The 27,926-nt window shown below is 44.5% G+C and overlaps 1 protein-coding gene across 1 annotated transcript; it reads right to left on the bottom strand.

The window, feature by feature from the left end:
* Positions 1-385: 385 nt before the first annotated feature.
* LOC147312132 (interferon alpha/beta receptor 1a-like) lies at positions 386-27,192 on the bottom strand. The gene is made up of 8 exons (XM_086266703.1): positions 26,904-27,192; positions 20,494-20,632; positions 11,046-11,230; positions 8,646-8,800; positions 3,560-3,710; positions 2,672-3,476; positions 2,045-2,115; positions 386-1,924 (listed from the first exon to the last, which is right to left on the bottom strand). Exons 1-6 carry the CDS (start codon positions 26,962-26,964, stop codon positions 3,190-3,192), a joined length of 978 nt encoding a protein of 325 aa, XP_086122829.1. The 5' UTR covers positions 26,965-27,192; the 3' UTR covers positions 386-1,924; positions 2,045-2,115; positions 2,672-3,189.
* Positions 27,193-27,926: the final 734 nt, after the last annotated feature.

Below are 27,926 nucleotides of genomic sequence, written 5' to 3'. Positions count from 1 at the left end.
AGCACACTGTCGCGCTGAGCTAAAGGATCCTGTCTGTCCCGCAATATACGCTGAATTCTGAGGACTCTCCTTATCAATCTTGCACCTTCCGCAATGGGTTGGTCGCGTATACGGACAGGACATGGCTGCGACAGACTTCCCAAATCCACCTTCGCTTTTATAGCCGTGGTCTCTCATCTTGATTACACGAAGTAATTTACAATTACTACTCTGAAATATGAATTACATCTGTAATAATCACATACATGTAATAGAATGTTAATAGTACATTTCCCTTTTTTAGGAAATGACCTGTATGTATCTGTGTGACATCAATAAAAGGATCAAGTGCTGCATTATCTTTAGTTACATTGATAATATTTATTTATGGTGAAACAGTGGTGGAATATCGCTGTTGCTTTCGTATAAATGAAGCGGACATACCTGCGTGGCCGCGATCTAATCCTGTTTACATAAAGTAAACCTGCTCCCCAGCAGGTTTACGCTTACGGCTCTGTTGCTATGACAGCAAGTCCCGGATGAGCTTCGGGGAACCGAACGATCCAGGATCACGCAAAATCGTCAACAATCTAATCCAGCTAACTTACTTAGCGTGGTATGAAGAACAGGCCCCAGGACTCTGTTGGAAATGAGATTTTTTTTACCTGGATAAATAAACGACTAAAAAAAACTTCCTGTGCTGCTGAAGTTCTGCATTTCTGTGTTTTCAGCGAGGATGTGGTTAAAAGTGTTTGTTTTTTTGTCAGTAGCCTGTAAAAAAACATGTGATGTGACAGCTGACCTTTAGTCTGAGAGCCGGACCAAAAGAACAGCCCAGCAGAACAAAACATCATCGAGATGCACAAAATAAATAAAGGAGGGTTCAAATGATTCATAAATGCAGCTGAAGTGTGCGTCCACGCAGTGACTGATGGGAAAACAAGTTCAACTGGAGCGCCTCCTGCTGGCCTCAACAGCCCGTGTACAGGTAGCACTGGGGCCTCAGGGTGGCGCTACAGGGCTTTGAAATGAGGCCTGGCTGAGGAGTCGTCTTTGTATTCGAGCCATATGAACAGCTGAGCCCCCTCCTCATTACATATTATATCAGCGGTCCCCAACCCCCGGGCCTCGGACCGGTACCAGGCCGCGAGAGTTGAGGCTCAGGTGTGAAATGTCTGGTTTTCAGGGTTTTTATTGGTTTTCAGCGTTATTTTGTTATCGTTTTTATCGTTTACTCGGTTTTCCTGGGGCTTTTCACGTGTGTTATGAATAAATCTTCTTTTTTTCTGTACCGGTACTGGTTTTATTTGGTTGTATTTATCCGCGACACCTTAAAGGCCGGTCCATGAAAATATTGTCGGGCATAAACCGGTCCGTGGCGTAAAAAAGGTTGGAGACCGCTGTATTATATAATGCTTGATATTCTGCTGTGTCAGCTGTTGTTGGATGATCAGACTGTGGTTTGTTGTAGTTTCATGGAACTCTGCTGAGCGTAAAGATTAGATTAGATGAAAGTTTATTAATCCCTCAGGTGGGTGGAAATGTAGTTTCCAGCAGCACAGCACCGACAGAAGTTGCATGTTACAGATGCAATAAAGGGGAATGAGAGTAAGGATTTAAGCATAAATATACCATATATACATATAACACATATATAAATGCAGAATATATAATATGGATAAATGGGAATACCAGTGGATTCCACATTTGAGTGAGTCGCAGTGAAAAGGCACTACAGCTCAGTTGTTCCCGCCCTGTATCCCCTCGCTTTCCCCTCCAGAGAGGAGTTCAACAGTTTGATGATGTGGGACAAAGGAGTTTTTCAACCACCAACTGGTCAAACATCCTCAGGAGCTTCCTGCAGATGTTAAAAGACCTCAGCCTCTGTTGGAGGTTGAAGACTCGTAGCGGCTCTCCAAGTTCAGCAGCACACGCCTTTAGCATCCTAGGACACACCACGCGAAAAATAAAAACTCATATTCTGTTGAGTGAATACTATTAGTCAACATTTTAAACATGATTAGCAAGTAATGATACTAAGACTTATGTGTTTCTTTTGTTTTACCATTTCAATCATGCTGCGGTCAGCGTCAGCATCTAACATGGAGCAAACAGCGCAGTAGTCCTCAGCGTTCCCTGAAACACATTCATAGTTAGGTTTTAATCAAACATTATTTATTGAATAATTAAAAAATAACACTTCATGGAAAATTAGGCTCCTGAATTTTTTAGACTTTGAGAAGGGTCTTATCTGAAAGTGTTTGAAGAGCACTATTTAAATTGGAAGTGCGCACTCTAACGTGATAAGGACTTTACTGAACTTACCTCCATTTTCAAGTAGGGTGCACTGTTAAAAAAACCTGTAATATTCCGGCAGCCGGGGCGCCAAAATACAACCGTAAAATAACAGAAAATAACTCCCGCATAAAGATACGGTTCGTGATGTTATTTTACCTTTGACATGTAAAATCAGTCTACTTATGTAAATTTAATGATATTTTAGAACGACAGTACAAAACTGTAAAATATACAATCAGAATACTTTACTCAGTGTGAACGCACTGTGTTTTCCCTCTAACAGCCTCCACATGTTCTCACTCTACTTTCCCCTCATGAATGAATTTATGCTGTACTACTTTGAATGTTCGGGGAAATCAAACGCATTTCACTCGCAGTACTCGAGCTGACTTACCTTTGTTTGAATGACGGCGTATTGACAACGTGGAGTCTAATAATTGCCAAATCTTGTACCCGATCCTTGGTGGATGTGCGCCTCCAGAGATTTATAATGGCAAAATTGGTTCGCCGTGTACGCGGTGACTCCACAGACAAGGAACGAGAATAGATCAGGCTAAGCTAAGTCAATAGCGGTTCAGGGTTTCAGCTGTGTTTCATACGGGTCCACACTTCCAATGCAATCTTCCTCCATAACGTCCTTTTTCTTTTGAGCTGCTTTGAAGTATGGTTCATAGCAATCTTCCTTCCAACACAGTGTGTTTGTTTTGATTCGCTACCTGCTAAAACGGTGGCGTGCTCCCACAATGCATTGCAGCGTGACCTGGGCCAGCTTCACCTGTTCTTGCTCGTCTTCATCACTTCACTGCTGCAGAGTTCACAGCTCTAAAACCTCACAGTCAGAGGCCGATTCTCAGAGTCTTTAAAGTGCATCCCACCTCCTCCTGCTCCTCCTAGCCCCCATCCTGTGAGGTATCAGGTTGTGCTGCACCCTCCTTCCTCCTCAGTCCTGTGGTCTGCTACGATGCTGATCTGGTCACAGTGCTCAGAGGGCAGCGAGACTGGGTAGATGAAGGGGTTGAAAGGCAGCAGAGACGGAGGGGGCAGGACACACACCTCTTCAAAGTGTGGCGGCAGCACGACTTCTGGGCACAGGAACTTGGAGATTTGTTTCCAGTAGACCACCAGAGTCACCACCAGAGCCACCACCGTGGCCATGACCACAAACGTCACCACGGCCGCCACCCACGGAGCTGCATCCACTGTAAGAAAACCACACAGCAGCAGGTGAGCCCATCAGCGACACCTTCAGCGATTGTGACGGCTGTGTGACGGCGGTGCCTACCGTCACCGGTGCGCTCACAGACGACGTCGCTGTACTCGCCCGGTCTGGGGTTCATGTTATAGATGATCTGGACTTGGACGCAGTATTCGCTCATCGGGTCCAGGTCACTAAGAACCACTCGGTCCTGCCTCGTTTCAAGGATCTTTTTTACCTGTAGGAGGCAGCAGAGAGGAGGTCAGAGGTCTTCAGTATCTGTTTTTATTCTTTGACCCAATACAGATCAAAAGTTTAAAACCAGTTTAAAATGAGCAAAAATCATATTTTGCATGCTGGAGCTTAACAAGGTTCCAAGTAGAGCTTCAACATGCAACAAGAAGAAATGTGACACAAAACAACGCTTAAACTGAAACAGGCTGTTTTACAGCTCATCAAAAGTTTAGGACCACACCTCAAAAAAGGTAAACCCAAATATGAAGTCAGTAATGAGGAGCTCCACTCTTATTGTTGATCACTTCAAAGACTCGTTGCAGCATGCTTTATGCCAGCGTTTCCATGAGGTGAGTGGGAACATTTCTCCAAGTGGTGAAGACGGCCGCATGAAGGACATCTACTGTCTGAAGCTGTTCTCCATTTCTGTAAACTTCCCTTGCCATCCATCCCCAAAGGTTTTCAGTTGGATTTAGATCAGGGAAACACGCAGAATGGTCCAGAAGAGTGATGTTTTTCTCCTGGAAGAAGTCCTTTGTCCTGCATTGTGTACTGAAACGTTATCCTACTGAAAAACCCAGTGGTTACCACACAGACGAGGGCTCTCAGCAATGAGGGATGTTCTCTGCAACATCTGCACACAGCCATCGGCCGTTTATCTCCTGAAGCTCCGTTGTTCCACTAAAGCAGGGGTGTCCAAACTTTTTTCACTGAGGGCCACATACATAAAAATATAGGAGGGGCGGGGCCACTTACTAGAAATTAGGAATATAACCTTAACTTTAGTGTATTAAAGTTAGAAAAATCACTTAGAAGTGGTCAAATATGTTATATTGTTGAATATAATTAAAGACAAAACTGCCTTCATCACAGCTTTCCATAAATGGATCTTTATTGATTTATTCAGACAAAGCTTTGGTAGCTCGTTCTCACAACAGCCTCGGATTTATTCTTAGAAGATTTACAGCACAGAGAAAAAACAAAGATGTGACGGGTACATTTCAAGCTTGTTATTTAAGTTATTAGGCTCAGCAACACAGCTGTTAACATCTGTTTGAAACCTTTATCAACATTAACAGACTGAACTGGGCTTAATAACAGGAGTGCATCATTTTAGTAAATTATTCTGGTGATGTCACTTGATCAAGGAGCAGATCTGCGTCAGATGAGATCAGCTGACTGCATGTGCGTGCGCCGTGCACAGCGGTGTGCTCTGTGTGTTAACAAGAAAAACGCACATAAGAAAGTGGTGCTCAAAAGCAGGGTAGTGACAGAAAGATGCGCATTATTGATATTTGAAGCATGTGCACATTAACACACGGGTACTGTGGGATATATTTTTAAAGCGCTCGTGCTCTCGTCCACTCCCCGCAAAAACAATTAGATTAGCAGCTGTGCGGCGTCTGTGGCATCGGTGCTCTCATCGCCTGCGATGGAGTCAAAATCAAAAGCACAGCTTTATCAGACAGGTGCAGTTTAATGTTGGCTGACGAGTCTTCAGTGCGTCGCACGACTGGATTTCTGGACACGCTGACGTTGTTGAAGTTCTGCACTTTTTCCACATTATTTCAGTGACTTTAACGAGGCCGTGTTTTATGAGGTCTCCATCTGAAAAAGGCTCGCCATGTCTCGCGATGAGTTGGGCGACTTCATAGCTGGCTATCGGAGCCTTTTCCTGGACCTTTTGAGCACGAAATAAATACAGTTGCTGACCCTGCAGGAGAGCTAATGTCTGCTCTGGCTCAGCACCAGTGTCGGCTGCACAGGCCTGATGTTTGGTTTCATAATGACGTCGTACATTATCTTCTTTCATAACTGCCACAGTCTCAGTGCAGATCAAACAGACACTTCTCCTTGAATTCTTTGAAGAATTCACTCTCCCACCATGTCTGAAATTTTCTGCACTCACTTTCTACTTTTCGCTTCTTTGGTTCTGCCATGTTTAATAACTTGGGGTAAATTTCTTCTGTGATTGTCCTTTTTGGTGGAGCAACTGCCTTGATCAACAGCAGCTCCCCCTGGTGTTAAAAATAAGAAGTGCAATACACTCAGGCAAAAGTTGAAGTGCGGCCATATTCTATTCTATTTATAAAATTACTTGCGGGCCAATTAAAAGTGGATCGCAGGCCGCAGTTGGCCTGCGGGCCAGAGTTTGGACACCCCTGCACTAAAGGAAAAAGACCCCAGAGCATTATGGTGCCCCCTCCACTGTGGGGCGTAGAAAACATCTCAGGTGGGATCTACTTGTCATGGCAGTAATGTTGGAAACCATCAAGGTTACATTTGTTCTCATCAGAGAATAAAACTTTCTTCCACTTTTCAACGTCCCATGTTTGGTCCAAACGGTCAGTTCTGTTGTGTCCAAGGCGACGAGGCCTTTGGAGACGTGTTTTGTTTTTGAAGCCCTTCAGTCTCAGATGTCGTCTGGTGGTTATGGGGCTGCAGTCGCCACCAGTAACAGCCTTAATTTGGGTCGAGGATCGTCCAGTGTGTTGATGGACAGCCAAGTGGATCCTGCAGCTCAGTGCTGGAGACGTTTCTTTGGGTCTTCCACTTGACTTTTTTGTTCCATAACCCTCAGGATCATTTAAGAATTTATTTAAGATTTAAGAAATTCCAAATGACTTTCTTACTGCGTCCCACCTCAGCAGCGATGGCGTGCTGCGAGAGACTCTGCCTATGCATTTCAACAACCCGACTAGGGCTGGGCCATATTATACCGTTCACGGTAATACCGGTATAATGTTATGCAACGATAGGAAAATGAAATATCGCGATAGAATATGAGTAAAACGCGCATGCGCAGTGGCTTTGTTTTCATACGCACATGGCCGATTGTTGAGTGAAACAAATGAACCAGAATTGGTTTGTAAAAATGGTGCAACTTCAGTGATGTGGAACTGGTTTGGTGTTTGTCCGTCAGATACATGACAAAGCACATTTTTTTGCAGAACATGCAAGCGGCCGTCGTTATTGTCATATTTGTCGGACTAAGATGCTCTTAAATCTGGGAGTAATCTGGGTCCTAAACTCCGTCTTTTTCAGGTCAAACGAACACTGCAGCATCACTGAGAATTAAAAATTGTCTAAATTCTTTCATCTTTAATAAAACGATCAGCATTGCTGCTTTACCAGGTGTAACTATGAAGTTTAACTTCCAGGCATCCATGAAAACAAAATTTATTACATTTAACGGAGTTAGAAGTTAGCAGGAAGCTAGCGGAAGTTAGCTCGCTAGTTTCGCTAGTTACCTAAGCATGATATAGCATGTTCTGACTGAGAGATTTCTGAAAAAAATCAAACGTACAGCTCTGCTATCACTTCCAACATAAATGAAGACAGGAAACTAAACAGCAGTGACGTTTATAGGGTTACTGAAGTTGGGCTAGCTGGTATTTAATGATGTGCTACGTGATCGCTAGCAACACAGCTATGTTAGCATAATATAAACAGTGAAGCTGGAGGACGAACACTAACACTTTTCCACTTAAAAAGGTTAACGTTAAGGTTTCTGATAGTTAGAGACAAATGCAATCGCATGGCAGGATGCTGTAAACGGACCAAACTTCAGTCAGGAGAACAACTGAGATAATCCATCCACAATACGAGGTCAGTCATTAATATACTGCAACAACATGGGAACAGAGCAGCTGCCAGACAATTCAACATTAATGAATCAATGGTACAGAAGTGGAGGAAGTAAGAAGAATGAGTTTAATAAAGTTTGATTTATCTGACTGCTTTGTTTCGCTTAATGTGCCTTATAATCCTGTGCACCTTATGGTCCGAAAAATACGTACTGCACACTGCAGTTTAATGTTGCAAAGCACCTCTTTTTAACTTCAGTGGATATTATACATGGTTATGCTCAGGATATGTCAGCCCATTTCTACTGGAAATGCCTTTTGGTTAAACTTTCAGCAAGGAATTTGCATTTGCACTGTTACATTTTTATAAAGCTTTAATGTACATAAAAACCAGCTTCTTGTTTAAGTGAAAATAAATGGAAGGTTGTCTTTTTGCGTTAGTAATGTTGTGGAGTTGTATTTTGTCTCGCATCAATTATATCGTCAGTTATATCGTTATCGCAAATTTTCAAATATATATCGTGATAAATATTTTTGGCCATATCGCCCTGCTCTAAACCCGACCACGTTCAACAAGGGAAAGTCTTTTTGCCTTTGCCATCAGAACATCATGGCAGTGACCACCTGACAGAAAATGAAATGAATCCACATTTTTGCACAGATTTGGCTTTTTAAAGGCATGTGGTCCTAAACTGGTGTAAAACAGCCTGTTTCAGTTCAAGTGTTGTTTTGTGTCACATTTCTTCTTGTTGCATGCTGAAGCTCTACTTGGAACCTTGTTAAGATACCCCTCACACTTTAAGTGCGTAGCTCTAACTACGGTGGCTGCTGTAGGACAAACATGCTTCTATGAGAGATCAAACACATGAAATTTGGACTGTACATCATAACGGTTGTGGCCGTATTCCTGCTACTGTTTGGACCGCGTCCACCTCCAAGCCTGTGGAAGGCTGTCAGTGCTGTTTACCTCAGCTGTCTCTGGCCACGAATGTAAAACATGATGTCTTTCCCAGCCATTGTATTCAAATATGGTGGGTAAACAGCTTCTACAAACCACAAAGCCGCTCCTGCCTATTTTTAACAGATTAATGATAAGTTTAAGAAAATTGTTCAAAGATGTAATTACACATGTAGTTATTACTGAGTGAATCTTCAGTGTTTAGTTTTTATGCTTTTTTATTGTTATCTTTGATTTGTTTTAATGTTGAGTTTTCATTTCACTGCTAACGTGGTTGAAATCATGAGTGAACTGCAGCTGCCTGGCTCTCAGTCCCGGCCCATAACATCACTAACTTCCTGTGTTTGACTGTTTCTACACGTTCAAGGTCCAAACTACAAACCGGCGTTCCCACCTCTTCCTTCGAGCTGCTCTTCCAGTAGGTGATGTTATAGGTGGCCGAGGTGTACGTCTCCCTCAGTTCTGACTGCTTGAACACTGGGTCTTTAATGCTGACTTCCAAAGATGTCCCAGTGACATGAAGAGTCACATCAGGTGGACCGATGAAGGCTGAGGGGGACAGATGTGGAGAGACGTTTTTATTGGACAAAATCAAAGCTGCAGCTTCTCTAACAGTCCACTCCATCTGCTACAGCTCTGTTATGCCAGTGTGCTTGGAGCTGGGGAGGTTCCCACCATGACGGCAGACGGTTTCACTGAGGACACAGACAGAAACACAGAAACCAGGATTTCACTCTGACTGGACTGAAGTCAGCGACGGCGAGAGCTCTGACGAGCGAGACGCTGAAAAGCTCGCTCACGGTTTCATTTCTGATCATCTTCAGCTCAGCGAGGCTCTTCAGACGTCCCCTGCTGAAGCAGTCATTGCATAACTGCAGACTCCCCACACAGCTGCTGCCACAGTCTGAACCGGAGCTGAAGGGGACCATCCTGATCTCAGGAAGCTTCTCTGAGAGCCACCAATCCTCAACATGCCGTCAGGCGTACGTTGTATTGGTCTACCTGCAGAGAGCTCTGCTGCACGGTTTGCATATTTGCAGATGTGAGGAAGAACAAACTGACGGCTCAGGTAAGCAAATACCTGCAGTAATGATTCAGACACAGGCGGTTCAGATAAGAGGTGAGCTCAGGTCCCAGGATGTGTAATGAACACTACTGATGGTGAGATGAAGCCTCGTGATGAACTGAAGCTTCCATCCAACTGGTCGACTCATGGTTCGAAGCATTGCGATGATTCATTTGCTCTACTGCGCCATCAAGTGGACAATTCAAGTGAAACAGGCTCTGTGATTATAATGATGTGATGTGTAAACCTCTAAATGGAATAAATAAATTGTTTTCATGGTTATTTATCCCGAATATTGTCTCAGGATGTCTGATACAAAAGAGAAAGTGGAAACTATGAGGACAGAGTTTTGGTATGATTGTGTAACTGTGTAATCATGCTTATGTACATCTGGACAATGACACAAACTAGTGTGTGGCGCTTCACTTTTTAATGAACTGAAAGACAGAAATCAGATTATAGGATCTGTAGTGTTGTTTACTTATATTATGGTGCTTATCATGATATTTATTACTGTGTGCATACTTTATCAGGAGAGATGAGATTAAAAAAAATCTCTTGCTGGTTCCATCGAAGAAGAAATGCTCAAGTAGCTATGTAGCACGTACGTAATCCAATTCCACAACACAGTGATGGTGGAAATCAGCTGTGTTTTGCTGCCCATTTTATTTCGAATCTGGCGCAAACCGGCGAGCCAGTTCCTGAATCAGTCACGTGGTACGGACTGCCCGCGAGGCCTCGAACGTCACTGCATACGTAATCAAAGCAAGCCTCGATACACGCTTACCAAAACTCCCCCGACATTACCGACACGCAGGACACATCACTAGTGAACACCTGCACAGACTTTCTGTGACTGCTTGGCTGATTCTGGTTCATTTACTGCAGCGATGAGAGCCTCACACATGGACGCACGATTCACAGTCACATATTTGAAGCTGGAGATCTTTGGTCTCTTGTGTTCTGGGGGCCTCTGGATGTCTGGAGTTTTGATCTCCTCCATACCCGCTTCACACCCTGGAGGATGGGGCTGTGGCCCCCCCACACTCCCTAGCAGATCATTACATGGAGAAACCTTTGGAATGCAAGCATGCTGATCCACACAGGTATGCACACATGGGTATTCACAGACGCGGACTAAAGCTTTCTTGGCTGCTGCCTCAAAGCACACTGTGCGCTGTCTATCTTGCGTGCTGCACAATATCGTTTATTATTTAGTAAATATTGATATCTATGACTAGCTAGTTTATTGTGATGGTGCTTTGTTTTCTCTATTATTATGTTGCTCTTTGTTGTTTGCTGTCTCCTCTGTTTGTTTTTTTTGTTTGTTTGTTTTTTGTTTTTTTTCTCCATACAGGTGACCCAGGAGTTCTTTTTTTTTTTTTTCTCTCTCTTCCCCCCCCTTGTCACCGTCTCTTCTCCCCTTTGGTTTTCTTTCTTTCTCTCCCCCTCTCTCTCTCTCATTCATTCCCCCTGTCCTATTTATTAAAAAAAAAAAAAAAAAAAAAGGATGAACTGAAGCTCTGCCATCACGTAATGTCGCATACTGCTGTTTCTGATGTCATTTAAAAAAAAAAAAAAAAAAAAAAAAAAAAAAAAAGAAGCTGGAGATCTTTATCTCTGCTGAGCGCAGCTCTCGGCTGTTGCACCGATACAGTGCGAAGGCTGTGAGCTCACACGCTGCTGCAGCATGTGCACGTCACACTTCCTGGAAAGCCGAGTACTTACCCTCCTCATAGGGGCAGAACGTCTTCTGCGCCCACTCCGAGTGCCGCCCGTCCACGGTGGCTCGCACCCGGAGCATGAAGTCGCCGATGAATAACAGCTTGAAGCGTGTGAGGTCACATGACCGGTGTGACGTCTGGTTGCACGCCGTGATCCAGTTTGGAGTCTTCCTCTTCAGCTGGTGCTTCCTGAGGAGACATGAACATGAAAACACATTAAACCCTTCTGCTCTTTCTTTGTGTTCTGTCTTCGCTCGCTCCTCCCCGAATACTCGGCGGGTCTGGAGGGAGAGCTTTCATTCAAATAAAATCTAATTACAACAGCAACACACCAGCCGTGTTTCAGTAAACGTGTCTAAACAGGCGTCATCTGTGTTTCATAGGTCGGGGCTGGGAGGTTAACGCCTGTGGAAGCAGGATGATGGGGACGAGGGAGGAAGACTATGAAGAGGAAGGCTGCTCCACGGCTCTCTGAGGCATGGAGCACACTCTGACTTACACTTAAACTTGTATTAAAATACCAGCGAGGAGTTAAAAGGTCTTTATGTGATCACATGATGGCAGGCCAGGTGGTTAATAAACGTCTCAAATGAATTCCAGTGAAACCAGAGAGGAGAAACACGAGCCGGGACACGAGCTGTAATAATAATAATAATACATTTTATTTAAAAGCGCCTTTCAAGACACACAAGAATACAATAAAATGACAAAATGAAGAGTGACTACCCCATAGACAAAAAGAGAAGAAGAAACAAAACACAAAGACAAAAACAGAAGGGAAGACTGACAGCGCACTTTGTTAGTGTAAGCAGCACAGTAGAAAGGTATGGAAAAGAAACAAGCAAAAACAAACAAATAAAAATAGTAGCAAACACACCCCAGAAAAAAAGAAAGGAAGAAAAAAGGAGAAAAAGTCAGTCCCCCAAATATTGTTCTTTTAATATGTTGTCATTACTAAATTTGGCTCAATGCTTACATATATGTGTAAAAAGCAAATGTACGAGCTGTGATAGCTGTGTCTGATAGAATGAAGAGTAGACTGATATATGAAATATTCCTTTATTGGGTGAGAAAATCAGACCATGTCATAACTGCTGTAAGTCACACAGAATAGATATCAGAGCCTTAAACAGGCTGTTAAGCTGACTCGATGTTTCCTCAGAGCTGACGTTTTTCAGCCCTGCAGGTGGAGATCTGCTGAACTTTTGAAGGACCAGAAACACGGGAAAATTCATTGCAAGCATCAAACGTACTCGAAGCGAGTGTAGCGTGGACATGTTGATGGTGTATATGAGTTAAATGCAGTGCAGTGACAGCGAGCTGAGTGGGGGGGTCTGTGTGCCAAACGTGTTACTGATGCGAATCCAAAGCAGAACAACTTCAAGGTGAAACTGTTGCTCAACAAAGGGTGTCGGCTCACCGCCCTGAGTAACGACGTGCCAGCCTTCACCACCGCAAGCACACAACTACAGGAACGGTGTCTGTGCGATCTGTGCCTGAGGAGGGAAGTGTCCTTCAGCCTGCAGAGACACGCCACTGACACAGGCGCACAACTGTTTAACTCCTCTCTGGAGGGGAGAGGGAGGGGAAACGGGAGGACAAAGGAGGGGGGAACAACTAAGCTGTAGTGCCTCTTCACCTCACTGTACAATACCTTGTGCAATACTTTTGTAAATAGTCAACAGTGCAATAGACTCAATACTTGAAATGTGCAATTCACTTGTATTTTTATTTTTTATTCCTATTTATTCTATTTATCCCCTTTGTATATTTTATTTATATTGTCTCTGTATTTATATATATGTGTGTGTGTGTGTGTGTGTGTGTGTGTGTGTGTGTGTGTATGTATATATATATATATATAACAATTCTGTAACTAACTTCGGTCGTTGCTGTGCTTTTTGGAAGTCGAATTTCCCAGAGGAACCCACCCGAGGGATTAATAAAGTTCTATCTTATCTTATCTTATACTTTTATTCCACAATCAGAGAGAAAGAAACAGAGAGAGAGTGCAGGACAGACAGACAGGTGGCAGTCTCAGGTGTACACACTGCTACACAACAGCACCAGAGAAGCAGGATTTAGTGTTTGTGTTATTACGAGTGTAAACAAGAAGAGTTCCAGATGGTGCAGTGGACACATGTGTGACTGCTGTGATTAAAGCATCTTTCTTTCAGCTTAACGAGTGAACCGTCAGCTCGTTCAAACACACGTTAAAGTCCGTTTGGCTCGACACCACCGAACAGAGGCAGCAATATAACATAGCTAACATTAACAGTGCAGTGAATCCTGCTTGTGCCGTGATGTTCAGGACTGCAAACCGAGCAGCGTCACTGACTTTCAGCTTGTTGTGTTTGTGGATATATGACTGACTTTAATTATCCACAGAATCATCAGATTCTCTGTAAGATTAAGGTCGACTATTGAACGGCGTATACTTTAAAGTAAAGGCTTTAAAACAAAGTTAGTACAAACGTCACTAATGTCACATAACTTTGCCGACATGTGGCCAACAGCAATGTTTTAATGTTCTTCGTTATTAAACAACATAAATAAGTGACATAATATTCAGTACTTACTTTTAAAAGTTTACTCTTCGGCCGCTCCGCTTCAGTCGTCTGCCACTTTTTTCCGAAAAAAATATCCACACCCACCACCACGCTATGAATTGTGGGATAGATTGGGTCACGAAGGCTACACTGGACCCAGCCTTCAAATCTGGGGAAATGAAGGGCGCATTTGTCAACCGCATTTTGAGGACTCTTCGAATTGGGACACCCTTCGTCGCGTCGCTGTGACACAATCGGTCTACAAATGCCCACTCCGAAGCATGCGGTCCCTGAATTGGACACAGCTAAAGTGTCATAAGAAAGTGCGTTGCTAGGAGTGATTGGAGGCAGATTTCATTTCAAAAGACTACCAAGCAGAAGCCTTGATAAAAGCGTGGTTTTGTACAAACTGTGCAAAAAGGAGTTTGGATACCACCGAAGCACTTCCACCTTATGGTACCATCTAAATGCAAAACCTGTTGCAGCGGGCACAGAAACTGTGGGAGCTGTTAGCGCTACCAGTCGAGTACCAACAAAAGGTGTCGGCAGCCCAAACTTGATGAGATGACTGGCTTCAGGACCAAAACTAGTAAGTCAACATTGGACAAACTTACACAATGGATTGCTCTGGGCTGTAGACCACTATCAGTGGGAGAAGATAGGGGGTTAGAACATGTGCTACAGTTAGCGTCAGGTGGTCCAACTTTCCAACTGCCTGAAAGACTATTTCAAGTAAAATTCAACAGCTTTATGACACTGAAAAGCAAGATTACAGACAGCACCTGCTAATATGGAGGAACTACACCAGGAGCAAACAAGTCTGGGGCAACAGAAAGAGCCACTCACAGAGGATGTTTCCACACGGTGGAGTTCAACACTGGATGTGGTTTCTCTCTACTAAAGAATCAAGAGGCTGTTTTTGCTGCTGTAGACAAACAAAAGCACGAGCTGGTCATTTTAACTCCATCAGAGCTGGTAAACCTCCAAAAGCTGGCAGCTGTACTTGAGCCATGCAGGTAAAGAAAACTATTCAACTTATTGTTACGGTTTCTTCAAAAAGGTCTATAGTTGACAGTTACTGTGGAGATGAATAATGCCCGCTGCAGTGCTGGTCCAGTCGAGCAGGGACCCACCCACAGCTGTCTGTTCAAAGCGTTTGTTGTCATGTGTGCAAAGAAAAGCATTTTCTTTCTCTGCTGTCCACACACAGATGCTGGTTAATGTGTACAAATAGATAAAATACAAATAGCATGGGTAAATGACCTGATGTGCAAAAATTATTATTACTGCTAAAATAGGTCAGCTGTTCAGGAGTCTGATAGCAGTGGAGAAGGAGTTGTTGAGTCGAGATGTTCTGGATTTCACACTTGTGAACTTTCGTCTCGAGGGCAGAAGAGTGAACAGTCTGGGGGTGTGTGGGGTCTTTGAGGATGGAGGCAGCTCTGGACTCTGCGATGGTAGATGCTTATGGTAAATAACACACCACTGGCAAAAAACAGTGAAAGGATCCCAGACGACAAGTTTTTAGTTCAACATACAAGTGACGACCTTTGACCTTCATCGGGTTTTATTTAATTGTGTCAGAGAAAACATCATGTTCTCTTCATGCAGCTGAGTACAGTCAGTGTTTAACTTTATCAATAAACAGCTGCAGCTTTCACTGACAGCACATGTGGTGCTTTAACCTTGTTGTCATTAGTTTTGCAGTCAACATGTGAACATGATGGATGATCTGTCTGCTGTCACTGGGTGGTGTTGAGGTCTGAATCTGAGGACGGCTCCTGCAATCACAAAGAGAACAGAACCGCCACAAACTGAAATATAAGGTTTATCCCTCGGATCTGAAATACAGCTGAGCCTCTCTGTCCTCACACACTCAGGATCTGAAGCTCTTCTCTTACATTTATTCAGTTCTACAGTTCTGCTGACAGAGAGCTGTTTATTAAAATAAGCCTTATATACTAACAGATTTTCCAATATAATGTTCACCTTTGAGTTGTCGGTGCTGTATAAATGGAGATCTGCAAAGATGAGATGATGGAGCAGGTTTGAGTCCTGGTTCAGTCTGCTGCTGCATCCTGGTCACAACACACGGAGGTGTTATCAGCAGTGTGTGACCTGCTGCCTGAGAACTGAGAAACAAACATTAATGCTTTCAATTATTTCTCCTCAAGGATTTAAGCTGTACAGAATACTGCACGTGACTGTGAACATACCTCACTAACAATAATTCAGACTGTTTTTTTAACCTGAATATTTTAAACAAAAGTCATAAGTGGAAAAATTAAACATACATTTTAACTTAAGCTGTCAAGTGGCCGTAGTTGGTATCAGCACATAAATATTGGGCTTTGGTACAGTTATATGATTAATTAATAATTAATGGGGGTTACTGAAGTGCAAGCTTTTTTTTATAAGTTGGTCTTCCTGTCCTTACAGATGTGACAGGAGACAGAAAACATGCTGCTGTTTGCACATATTTAATAATCAGCTCTGCACAGGAGCTGAAGCAGAGTCCTGTTGCTCTTACAGTCTAAAAGTACAGTAACGGTAGTTAGTTAGTAACTGAGCGGCCCGGGGCGTTTCTCTTCATTTCCTTAGTCAGGGTAAATTCATTCACCTGCTCGGATTAGCTAAACGCACTTTAAAAAACGAGTTTCTGCTAGCTAGCTAGCTAAGGACGTTAGTTACGGATTAGCTTACAAACACATTTAACTTACCTCTGTTCTGTCGGGTAGTCCAGTTTACTGAAGAACACGTCAGGCTGTCTGTTTGAAACAGTCGGGACGCTGGCGCTCCTCTCGGCATCCACGCTCTATCTGCTACTCCCAAACAGAGAGACGCAAGTTTATCCGTGACTGCGAGTCAGAAGTGTTGTGATGATTTTTAACAGCATTATAAGTTTAATTAGAATCAAACTTAATAGAAAGGAGACCAACTGAACACAAATCAGTGCGATGAGAACTACTGATAATGTAAGAAAGAATTTTTGGAAAAAATTATCTGAGGAGAACTGTTTTATATCAGCCTGACCCCAGTCCCATCCGCTAACATGGAGGAGGCGGGGTTTAGGACCTATACTCCAGCCAGACACCAGGGGGCGATAGAGACTTTGAAGCCGATCAAAGTTCACCCAGGCCCGAGTCCATGAAAGCGAGCCCGATACCATGGCTCACCATGGCAACGGCGGGATAAGGAGCAGAGCCTCCATTTGGAGGAAGGCTACGTTTAATGTTAAGAGCAGCAGAGTTACCACAGCGGCCCGTCGCCATGGTGAATCCCGGTGCCACAGCTCCATTGATGATGTCATTCTTTACTCAGGGCTGGTTTCCCTCTCAGCAGCGCTCTGTGTTACCATGGTAACTGACTTTAAAGCTGGCTCACAGTTAGTTTCTCTCAGCTCAAACCTGTTTGAACCTGAATCTTCTTTAAGATGGCGCCGGTGAGGTCGGCTGCCGTCACGACTGCTCCGACCACTTTTTCTTTGTCTTTGTTTTTTAAGTTAGTTTTCAGCGTTTCTAAATCGGCAAAATCATCACCATTGGGTACATTAGGTATGACAGTGACACTCTTGTTTCTATTGGTTTACAATGTACTCACAATTCGAAGTTTTTAACTCCGGATCCGAGCTGGCCGAGTGAGATCTCGAGGGAGAACAAAGGGAAGCGGCGGCGGCCTAGAGGGAAGCGAGCCGGCGTCAGGAACAGGCTGAGAGCTCGTGCACACGGCACACCTCTGCCTAGCATCCTGCTCGCCAACTGGAGAACAAGCTTGACGACCTCAGGGCCAGGATAAAGTTCCAGAGAGACATTCGGGACTGCAATCTCCTCTGCTTCACCGAGACATGGCTGAACCCAGCGGTGCCGGACCACGCCATCCAGCCGGCCGAGTTCTTCTCGGTTCACCGCATGGACAGGACACGGGACTCGGGGAAGTCAAGGGGAGGCGGCGTGTGTTTAATGGTGAACAACAACTGGTGCAACAGTGCGAACGTTGTTCCTCTCACACGCTCCTGCACACCAAATCTGGAACTACTGTCCATCATGTGTCGTCCTTTTTATCTACCTCGGGAATTTACATCGGTCATTGTAAGTGCCGTTTATATTCCACCACAAGCGGACACGGTCACCGCCTTATGCGAGCTGCATGAGGCACTCACACAGCACCAGACACAACACCGGGACGCTGCGCTTATTGTGACGGGGGACTTTAATAGCGCCAACCTCAAACGCGCAGCGCCGAACTTTTATCAACACATCACCTGCCCCACCAGGGGTGAAAGGACACTGGACCACTGCTACACTACGGTCAAGGATGGCTACAAGGCACAATCCCGCCCCCCGTTTGGCAAATCTGATCACGCCGCCATCTTCCTCATGCCAAAATACAAACAAAGGCTGAAACAGGAAGTTCCGGTTCAGAGGAAGGTCGCGCGCTGGACGGATCAATCGGTGGCCGCGTTAAAGGACGCACTCGATGACGCAGACTGGGGCATGTTCAGAAACAGCTCCGACGATGACATCAACGTGTTTACGGAAGCGGTTGTGGGATTCATCGGGAAACTAGCGGATGATACCGTGGAGACAAAGACTATCACAACGTTTCCCAACCAGAAGCCGTGGGTGGATAAAACCATCCGCGACGCTCTGAGATCCCGCACCGCTGCCTACAACACGGGACTCACGACGGGGGACATGGACCCGTACAAAGCCGCGTCATATAACGTGCGGAGGGCGGTGAAAGAGGCGAAGCAGCGCTACGGGAGGAAACTAGAGTCACAACTCCAACAGAGTGACTCTAGGAGCCTGTGGCGGGGACTAAGGACAATAACGGACTATAAAGCACCAACAACCGGTATGACGAACGCGGCCGTGACTCTGGCAGACGAGCTGAACACTTTCTATGCTCGCTTCGAGGCTGCAGCTAAGGTCTCCAACAATGCTAGTGTTAGCGGCGCTAACGGCTGCAGACAGGAAGATACTGCCAGCACCGGAAACGTGCTCGTCATCTCCGAGCATGAAGTAAGGAGAGCCTTCAAGAGAGTGAACACCAGGAAAGCAGCAGGACCAGACGGCATCCCAGGTCGTATCCTCAGAGACTGCGCATACCAGCTAGCTCCTGTGTTCACTGAGATATTCAACATCTCTTTATCTCAGTCGGTGATCCCCACATGCTTCAAAGAGTCCATCATTGTTCCTGTCCCGAAGAAACCCCACCCTGCTTCTCTCAATGACTATCGCCCTGTAGCCCTCACCTCAGTAGTGATGAAGTGCTTTGAACGCCTGGTCAGAGACTTCATCATTTCTTCACTACCAGACACACTGGACCCACTACAGTTCGCTTACCGTCCAAATCGTTCCACAGACGATGCCATCTCTCATCTCCTCCACACATCACTCACTCACTTGGACACTAGAAGGGGGAATTATGTTAAAATGCTCTTCATAGACTACAGCTCTGCATTTAACACCATAATTCCCTCCACACTCACCACCAAGCTGGAGCATCTGGGACTCAGCTCATCTATGTGTCAGTGGATCTCCAACTTCCTAACTGGCAGACCACAGGCAGTAAGGATGGGCGGACATGTCTCAGCCTCCACCACTCTCAGCACTGGAGCCCCCCAGGGGTGTGTTCTGAGCCCCCTGCTGTACTCTTTGTACACATATGACTGTGTGGCCACTACCAGCTCCACCACCATCATCAAGTTTGCTGACGACACCGTCGTGGTGGGCCTGATCTCTGATAACAACGAGACGGCCTACCTGAAGGAGATTAGGAATCTGGAGAACTGGTGCCAGAGGAACAACCTCCTTCTAAACGTCAGTAAGACAAAGGAGCTGATAGTGGACTTCAGCACTAAGCAGGAGAGGAACTACCAGACCCCCGTCATCAACGAGTGCCCAGTGGAGAGAGTGGACAGCTTCAAATACCTCGGAGTTCACATCACGCAGGACCTGTCATGGTCCTGTCACATCAACACCGTGGTGAAAAAGGCCCGACAGCGTCTCTACCACCTCAGACGCTTGAGAGACTTCCAACTGCCCTCCAAGGTGCTCAGGAACTTTTACTCCTGCACCATAGAGAGCATCCTGGCGGGAAACATCTTAACCTGGTTCGGGAACAGCACCATGCAGGACAGACGAGCTCTACAGAGGGTTGTGCGGTCAGCTGAGCGCACCATCCGCTCCGAGCTCCCTGACCTGCACTCAATCTACAGCAGGCGGTGCTGGACCAAGGCCAGGAAGATGGTGAAGGACCTCAGCCATCCCAACAACAGACTGTTCTCTCTGTTGAGGTCAGGAAAGCGATTCCGCTCCCTGAAGACCAACACAGAGAGACTGAGGAGGAGCTTCTTCCCGCAGGCAATACGGTCTCTCAATCACACCACCACACAGTACTGACCCACACATATGGTTCTTACACACACACTGGACTTTCTGGACTTTGGTTTTGCACAACACTGGTCACTATATTCTTCATTTCCGGTTAATACTTGTACAGCTGCTGTTATTGTGTATATATTTATTTAGATTTCTTCATACATTCTTATATAGTTCTATATTGTGTATTTTGTTGTACAGTTATTTTATTTTCAACTTTAATTTATATATTTTATCTTATTCTTCCCAGTTAAATTTACCCTTTTTAATTTTTCATATTTATTTCCTATCTTATTCATAGCCTTTTCCTTTTTTGTTTTCTTTAGGTCACGAGCAGTTGTCCAAGCATTTCACTACATATCGTACTGTGTATGACTGTGTACGTGACAAATAAAATTTGAATTTGAATTTGAATTTGATTTGAATTTGAATCAAGAAAACATGTTTCAGGTGGACCACGCCCCCTGTGTCCACCGTCTGACAGGTAAATAAGCCCCGCCCTCGTGATTCTCAGACTTACGGCACATATTGCGTGGTGAAGGTGACGGCGTGGGTCCCTGCAGCGCCCGGCGGCCAGTCCCAGCTCAGCGTGTAGTTGGTGTTCAAGGTCTTCGTGATGACGTTCTGAGGAGGCGGCACCTCGGATCCATCGGCTCCACCTGCAGGACAAAAACAGAGTGACACACATTCATCTTCTGTTTGTATAGAGATTGACAGACCACGTGATTTTCGCGCATTGCATGCCGGTAACTCGTGGCAAAACAATCCAAGTACTGCATCAAATGCAAGCATTTGCAGCACCGCAAAACGTTCATTCTTCGGTTCCAATAAATTCTTGCTTTTTCTTTGTCCCCTAAAAAAGTTCTGTACAAAACGAAGGAGAACAATGCCGGTCCGTACAAAGACAGACTTGATGAAAAGTCAAAGAAAAGATACGAGGAAAAAAATCAAACCAGTGAAAGTGTTAGATCCTTACGAGCACACAGAGGGACAAAAGACGTCAGCGTGCTGCCCAACTTTCACCACGCTCATATTTATAATCATATGGTTCTTGGAGTGAGTGCATACACTCATGAAGTTTAGTAACTTCAGGTCACTGCAACAAGCCCAGGTACAGTTTACCGACGGATGGGTGCAGGACCTTGAAATGCACCGTGTAGAACGAAAGACCATCGTACGAACAAAGGTAAGTTTACCAGTCTCACAAATCGTCGTCATAAATACACATTCGTTAACCGTTTATTAATAGGACCTTTGAGCTCAACGGTAATTAATTAGCAGTGGAAATAATTTCTGGTTCATCACAGAAATGTAGCAGTGACAATAATACTGTATGCTGTAATCGTACTGGACAATTAGTGATACAAAACAACTGTTTTATCCTGTGAATAAAAGTACATGTTTTTGTCAGTGTACCATAATAACAGAAGCGAAACGCAATACTGTGTCAGGACAATTCACTATTTATGCACAATGAACAAAGGAGCATAGCGCGACAATTTCTGTTCAGCGCCAGACTTGCTTGTAACCTATGTCACCAATTATGTTAAGAAAAATGACGTATTAACTACTACAAAACTCTGACCTTTGTGGGAATGCTTGGAGCAGACTAACCTGTGAGCTGGAGGGTTCTGGGACGTTATATTTGGTCTTTGAATGGCTGCAATCCAGACCACCCGTCGCGTCTTTGTTACTTCGGAAACATGGCTCGAACAATTTCTCTTCAACGACGTAATCCGATAACAACCGATCTCTTTACCCGTCGGCTTCCTGTGGCTGTCATGTGACCGGCTATTGCAGTTAATAATACAACAGCTTCTTGACATTTTTGTGTTTCTTTTTATCGCTGTGTGACTGAGTTCAATTGAAAGCCTGCGTGCGCTAGTACCGCTTGCCACAAGTTCCCAGAATTCTTTGCGGTTTTACCCCTGAGTGACGTCACATTTTCAATCTCTATTATAAGAGCCATCCAACCCCAGCTGTTAGAGGGCGGGGTCCAAATAAAAAGAGATATCAGACAGGACCGATCAATGAGGATTCCTCAGGCCTGATGCTAATTATTGGTAATCAATCAATCAGTAATCAAATCAGGCTGATGTTTCAGGACTGATTCCTGTGAGGCCGCGCTGACGACACACTGAGCTGAAAAGATTTCTGTTTCTGTCTTTGAGAAAGTAAACATGTGTGTGCAAGGCTCTAGACATGTGACCTACTTCCTCAAAGGTGCGACTGAAAAAAAATCGTAGGTCACAAGACCGCGACCAGCTGAAAGAAGAGAAAGTCTCTGTGTGGTCAACAACAGACACACGTTGTGCTCATATCGTGGTCTGAACCAATCAGAGATATTCACTCTGTTTGCCAGGTGTGCCTGCTGCTTGTTGCACAGGGAGGAGAGGGGTGGGGCAGGGAGGAGAGGGGCGGGACAGGGAGGAGAGGGCGGGGCAGCGGGGGATTGGCTGGAGTGGGGTTAACAGTTTGCATACTATGCGTTCTATATCGCTCTCTCTCGCACTCTGAGAAAGTCAACATGTGTGTGCGAAGAGAAAAACAGAAATCTTTCCAGCTCAGTGTCGTCAGCACGACCTCACAGGAAGTAGTCCCGAGACATCGGCCTTTCAGGCAGCAGCAAACAGGTCGTCAGAGGACGCCGACATGAGGTTTAACATTGCCTACGATATTCCCAAAGAAGATGTTCCGTTCAAAGTTCAAATGGCTTGAAAATAAACCCCACCTCCAGTAATGATGTCACATGCACCCAGGTTACAGGTGTCATCGCAGACACATGGGGAAAAGGACAAGTTACAGAAGTAAACGTTAGTCTATAGCCCTGCTGTGTGTGTGTGTGTGTCTGAGGGTTTGTAACACGTGCACACGCAGCAGATCAGCTGCCGCCATCTTGCCTCTAGTCTCGGTCTTCAGGTGTCCACAGGTGGTCATTGTGACCTCAGTCTGGGACATGAACCCCGTGTTTGATTCCCTCCCCAATTATCCATCCCTAGGTCCTATAACTAACTGAGGCTTTTATTTTGAAAAATAGCCATCAACTTGTCACATGACCCTTATGTTGTTCCTTCATCCTCAGCTGCTGGCCCCGCAGCTGTAAATCAGGTCCACGTGGCTGTGATCAGAATAGAGCTGTGCGATATGACCAAAATCTCACATCCCGATATCAGAATTCTATCGTCCTGACAACGATATAAATCACAAAAATGTAACAATTTCTGTAAATTCTGTGAATCTCGGGCAGCTCGACTTGCGTGAAGTGTTTCCAGCTGCGCGTCCTTTACCCGGAGTCGAGTGTTTTAACGATGCATGAAACGATACATTTTTTTCTTTGTGAGTATTTATCACACGGCGTGCTGCGGGGAAAAGCCTGTTCTGATGTTTGAGTCTAAGGTTGATTTTTTAGCACCTGGCGGCTCTTTTTTACTTCTCATCGTAAATAATCTGCTCTTTCACGTGATTCAGTTTATTTTGAAAAGTCTCAACAGGATCTTGAGCTTTATTGTGAAAGGTTTATGTGGAACATAAACAAGCGGACACGCGATGCTGTTACCGTTGCTGTTGCTAACAACAACACATAAAACCAGGCGCTTGTCTGTAGTGTGGTGATATTAAATATAAGAGAAAGAGAACTTTAATAAATGAATATAGCCACTACAGTGACATCAGAACCATGAACACATATTGCTGTAAACAGTTTATTTTGCGACACCACGAAACAAACGATAGCGTAAAATGAAACGATCGACGTTTTTATATCGCCATCCGATATTGATTGATTGATTGATTGAATCTTTATTTTGAACATGTTGAAAAAGTATAAAAAAAAAATAGAATTAAAAGAGACAAATGAACAAAGCAAACAAAAGGAAAACGAGTAACCACAACTCCAAATAACGTCCATGTTCAAAAAGGAGCAGGAAGAAGCATAAGCTTATTTAATCCCACCCCTTTTCCACTATCTAGTATCAATAGACTACAGAAATACCTCCTTGTAATTACATTATATGTTATGTGTAATTTTTTTTTTTTTTAATATATACACATATATGTTTCTATCTATCCATACCTACGTATATACACACATACGCACATATACACATTTTCAATAACCCCATTAACACCTGAAGGATACACAACCTACAATTTTATATATATATATATATATATATATTTAATATATATATATATATATATATATATATTTATATCAAACAGCCCTAGATCAGAATAACAATAATCGTATCAGCCACGAAAACAAGCGTCTGCACATCGAGTAAAAACACCAGCACAGCGTCTGCCGAGGAACAGGAAGTGCTGCGACTAACCTGACCGCACTGGGAGTGAGAGTGATTATTTACCCAGCAGCCCCAGGGACAAAAATAAAGCACAGGTGTTTCTGAGCAGAATAAAAATATGAGCGAGAAAGCATTTGTGAGAGTGAAGGAGGAACTGTGGATAAAGACCGAGCTTCCTATGGGCTCAAAATGTGGTCATAAATATTTTGTACTTGTAAATCAGTTTCGTATGTGTAAAAAAGATTTGTGTGTGGACTTAGCCAAAAAAACCCTGCACGTTACAAATACGAATTTTGACCCTATTTTTCTTCCTTTCATCTGATTTGTGATTGACATGACATTGACCAATGTAACTATCCAATCAGAGAACAGATGGGTTTGGCTGTCGGAGGGACACTTTTTTGAACTGCAGGTCCTTGAAGGGTGATACAGTTTGAAGCTGGAGGATCTCTATATAAAAATCCGATAGCAGCTAGGTCCCCTAACTTTCAGCAGCTGTTGAAAGGATAAAGTTGTGGTATATCAGTGGTTAGAAACACCATCATTACTTTAGGATTAGTTTAACACAACGTCAGGGCTGACCCGGGACCATTGCTGTGAGTCACAGTGCGCAGCATAAAGGTCCTTTCACATCGGACGCAGGATGTGCTGCTAATGCTAACTGCTAACTAAAAGCCAAGGATCCAGAATTTGTTGCTGGCTGCTGGGCTCTGTGTGCAGCAGCTCTACCTGCACTAGATGCACCTGCTCCTTGTCTTTTCTATCTCTGACTTTATGTCCTCTACAAGAGTTTGGTTTTTTTGCTGGTTCTTCAAATGTTCAATAAAAACATGTATGCTAATTCATAACGAAGAAAGCTTTGTGATGAAGACTGTCATTTCCAAAACACTGCCCCCCCTCACCCCGCGGTCCGCAGCTCTGTTGAAGTCCCTGTATTAAACACGTAGTCCTGTGACACAAAAATCACCAAACTCAGACAACCAGACTGTTTTCCTTCGTGGTGATGAAGGAAAACGCTGGGTTGGCATGTAAAAGGCCATTTATTCCCTTCAAAGACCTGCAATTCAAAAAAGCGCCCCTCGACAGCCAAACCCATCTGTTCTCTGATTGGATTGTTACATTTGTGATTGACATGACATTGACCAATCAGATGAAAGGAAGAAAAATAGGGTCAAAAATCCGTACTTGTAACTTGCAGGGTTTTTTTTCTAAGTCCACACACAAATTTTTTTTACAAGTACAAAATATTTATGACCACATTTTGAGCCCATATTCATGTTTCAACGCGCTGCCGCTGTGAAATCACTGACTGTGTGGGACAGAACTGACTGATTTGATTTTCTCACCACTTTTACTCTTTTATACACAGCAGAGCTATTTGTACGCAGCAGAAGGAATCTAAAGGAAGCATCACACAGCTGCTCACAGCTGCTTTAACAAACACAGGCCGAGTCTTCAGACCGGGACTCCTGCAGTGGCTTTAAAGCTGACTCGATGTTTCCTCAGAGCTGACGTTTTTCAGCCCTGCAGGTGGAGATCTGCTGAACTTTTGAAGGACCAGAAACACGGGAAAATTCATTGCAAGCATCAAACGTATTCGAAGCGAGTGTAGCGTGGACATGTTGATGGTGTATATGAGTTAAATGCAGTGCAGTGACAGCGAGCTGAGTGGGGGGGTCTGTGTGCCAAACGTGTTACTGATGCGAATCCAAAGCAGAACAACTTCAAGGTGAAACTGTTGCTCAACAAAGGGTGTCGGCTCACCGCCCTGAGTAACTACGTGCCAGCCTTCACCACCGCAAGCACACAACTACAGAAACGGTGTCTGTGCGATCTGTGCCTGAGGAGGGGAGGGGAAGTGTCCTTCAGCCTGCAGAGACACGCCACTGACACAGGCGTGGCCTCAGACTCACAGTGAAATTCAAGTCATGAATCAGAGAGAAACACACCGAGGCAAAGTGAAATGAAAGTGAATCCACACAACAATCAGCAGCTCACACAGCACCAGAGTCTGCACACAAATACTAGAGACACACTGACGGGGAGAGCTGTGCGTTACAGCAGCAGCCACCTGAAACAGATCAGTACTAAACCCATGTGACCACTGGGAACCTGTCATGACAGTCATGAGTCCTGCAGGTTCATCCAGGCTGACCGACTCTAAATGACTCCCTGTAAAACTATTATGGCCACCGTTAAACCATAAAGCACCACCAAGCCTCACACTGGCCGACTGTTAACCAGTTATCGACCAGTTATCGACCAGTTATCAACCAGTTATCAACCAGTTATCAACCAGTTATCGACCAGTTATCGACCAGTTATCGACCAGTTATCAACCAGTTATCGACCAGTTATCGACCAGTTATCGACCAGTTATCGACCAGTCACCCTACACTGCACGAGCCAACCCTCACACACCAGTAGAAGCTGTGATCACTAAAGGGAAACACACCAAATGAAGACTTTGTTGACATGATGTACTCACACGTGTACGCGCGCGCACAGCTGCGGGCTGAGACGAAGCTCCTTTAATCTCAAATATATTTGATTTGATTTATATGAAGTAAAGCAGCAGCACGGACCGAGGCTAGGATGCTACGCAAACGCAACCAGGTGTGGGACTTACCGCAGAAGAAGAAGAGGAAGCCGTGAAGGAGAGCCACTCTGTGGCGGGGGGCGGCGGACATCGCGCTGTTGAGAGGACCCACGGACCGAGAAACTTCCACACCGGCAGACACGGGACGTCTGTAATTCGTGGAGCTCTGTTCCTGCGTTGTTTTCAAAATAAAAGCACTGGCGGGGCCTCCACCACTCGTTACCGTTCCCCTCGCACGTTTTATTTCTCCGGTTTCAGCGTTTTTGCTTCACAACTACAGCGGGCTGTTTACTTTGTGCACTAACATGGACTCCAGTCAACCAGCGCCACCTCTGGCCGAGTTCCAGATCAACCTGTGACACATCTGCAGCACGTTTGAATTCGTTTCATGCACATTTGTACCTTTCAATTGTGTCTGTCTGTGCGTCATGGGAATAAACCTTTGAAAAGAATGAAATGATATCATATATTTATTATCAGCCCACATTTGTACAAAATGCCAAATTATATACACAAAGTCATAAGAATCACCACCCTTCTTCATCATGATATCAATACTTTTGCCCATAAGAAAAATGTCGTGAACAAATATATGACACACTAATATTTCACCAGTGTTGTAACATCACATCCTGCTACTTATTCCTGCGTCTTTTAGGATCTTACAAAGCTTCAAACGACGCGTCGACTATTAAATCAGTCGTCGACCATTTTGATAGTCGACTAATCGTGACTAGTCGACTAATCGTGACTAGTCGTGGCAGCCCTAGTATGCACGCTGTCCTCAACAGCCATACTGAAACTGTCACAGTTCCAACGTCAGTAGGAAACACAGCCAGATAAACTTTTCAGGACAAACGAGACACAAAAGGAATTTTACTGGAAAGCAAAGATTGTTTCAGGACCTACAAGTTTAAAAGATTAAACCAGCAGCTCCAGGGAAGGTGACACAGATGCCTGTGAGAAGAACACCACTAAACCACTTCATACTGGGAGCTGAGGGATCAGGAGCTCATACCCAGGAAAATATGATTTTAACCCCATCCTGCAACA

The sequence above is a fragment of the Aulonocara sp. 'chitande type north' Nkhata Bay genome, linkage group LG16 (genome assembly GCF_057382095.1).
Source record: "Aulonocara sp. 'chitande type north' Nkhata Bay isolate Kocher_YH1m ecotype deep benthic linkage group LG16, A_spYH_male_GT1.1, whole genome shotgun sequence".
NCBI classification, from domain to species: Eukaryota; Metazoa; Chordata; class Actinopteri; order Cichliformes; family Cichlidae; genus Aulonocara; species Aulonocara sp. 'chitande type north' Nkhata Bay.
This window is presented reverse-complemented; position numbering and strand designations above follow the sequence as displayed.

What these genes read in the sequence shown, in the direction of transcription:
- LOC147312132 (XM_086266703.1), bottom strand. Translation starts at nt 26,964, where the DNA reads ATGTCCGCCGCCCCCCGCCACAGAGTGGCTCTCCTTCACGGCTTCCTC. An exon ending in AGAGCAGCTCGAAGGAAGAG is followed by an intron (nt 3,711 to 8,645) that starts GTGGGAACGCCG and finishes TGCCTCCTACAG; the next exon opens with GTAAAAAAGATCCTTGAAAC. An exon ending in CTGTGAGCGCACCGGTGACG is followed by an intron (nt 3,477 to 3,559) that starts GTAGGCACCGCC and finishes GTTTTCTTACAG; the next exon opens with TGGATGCAGCTCCGTGGGTG.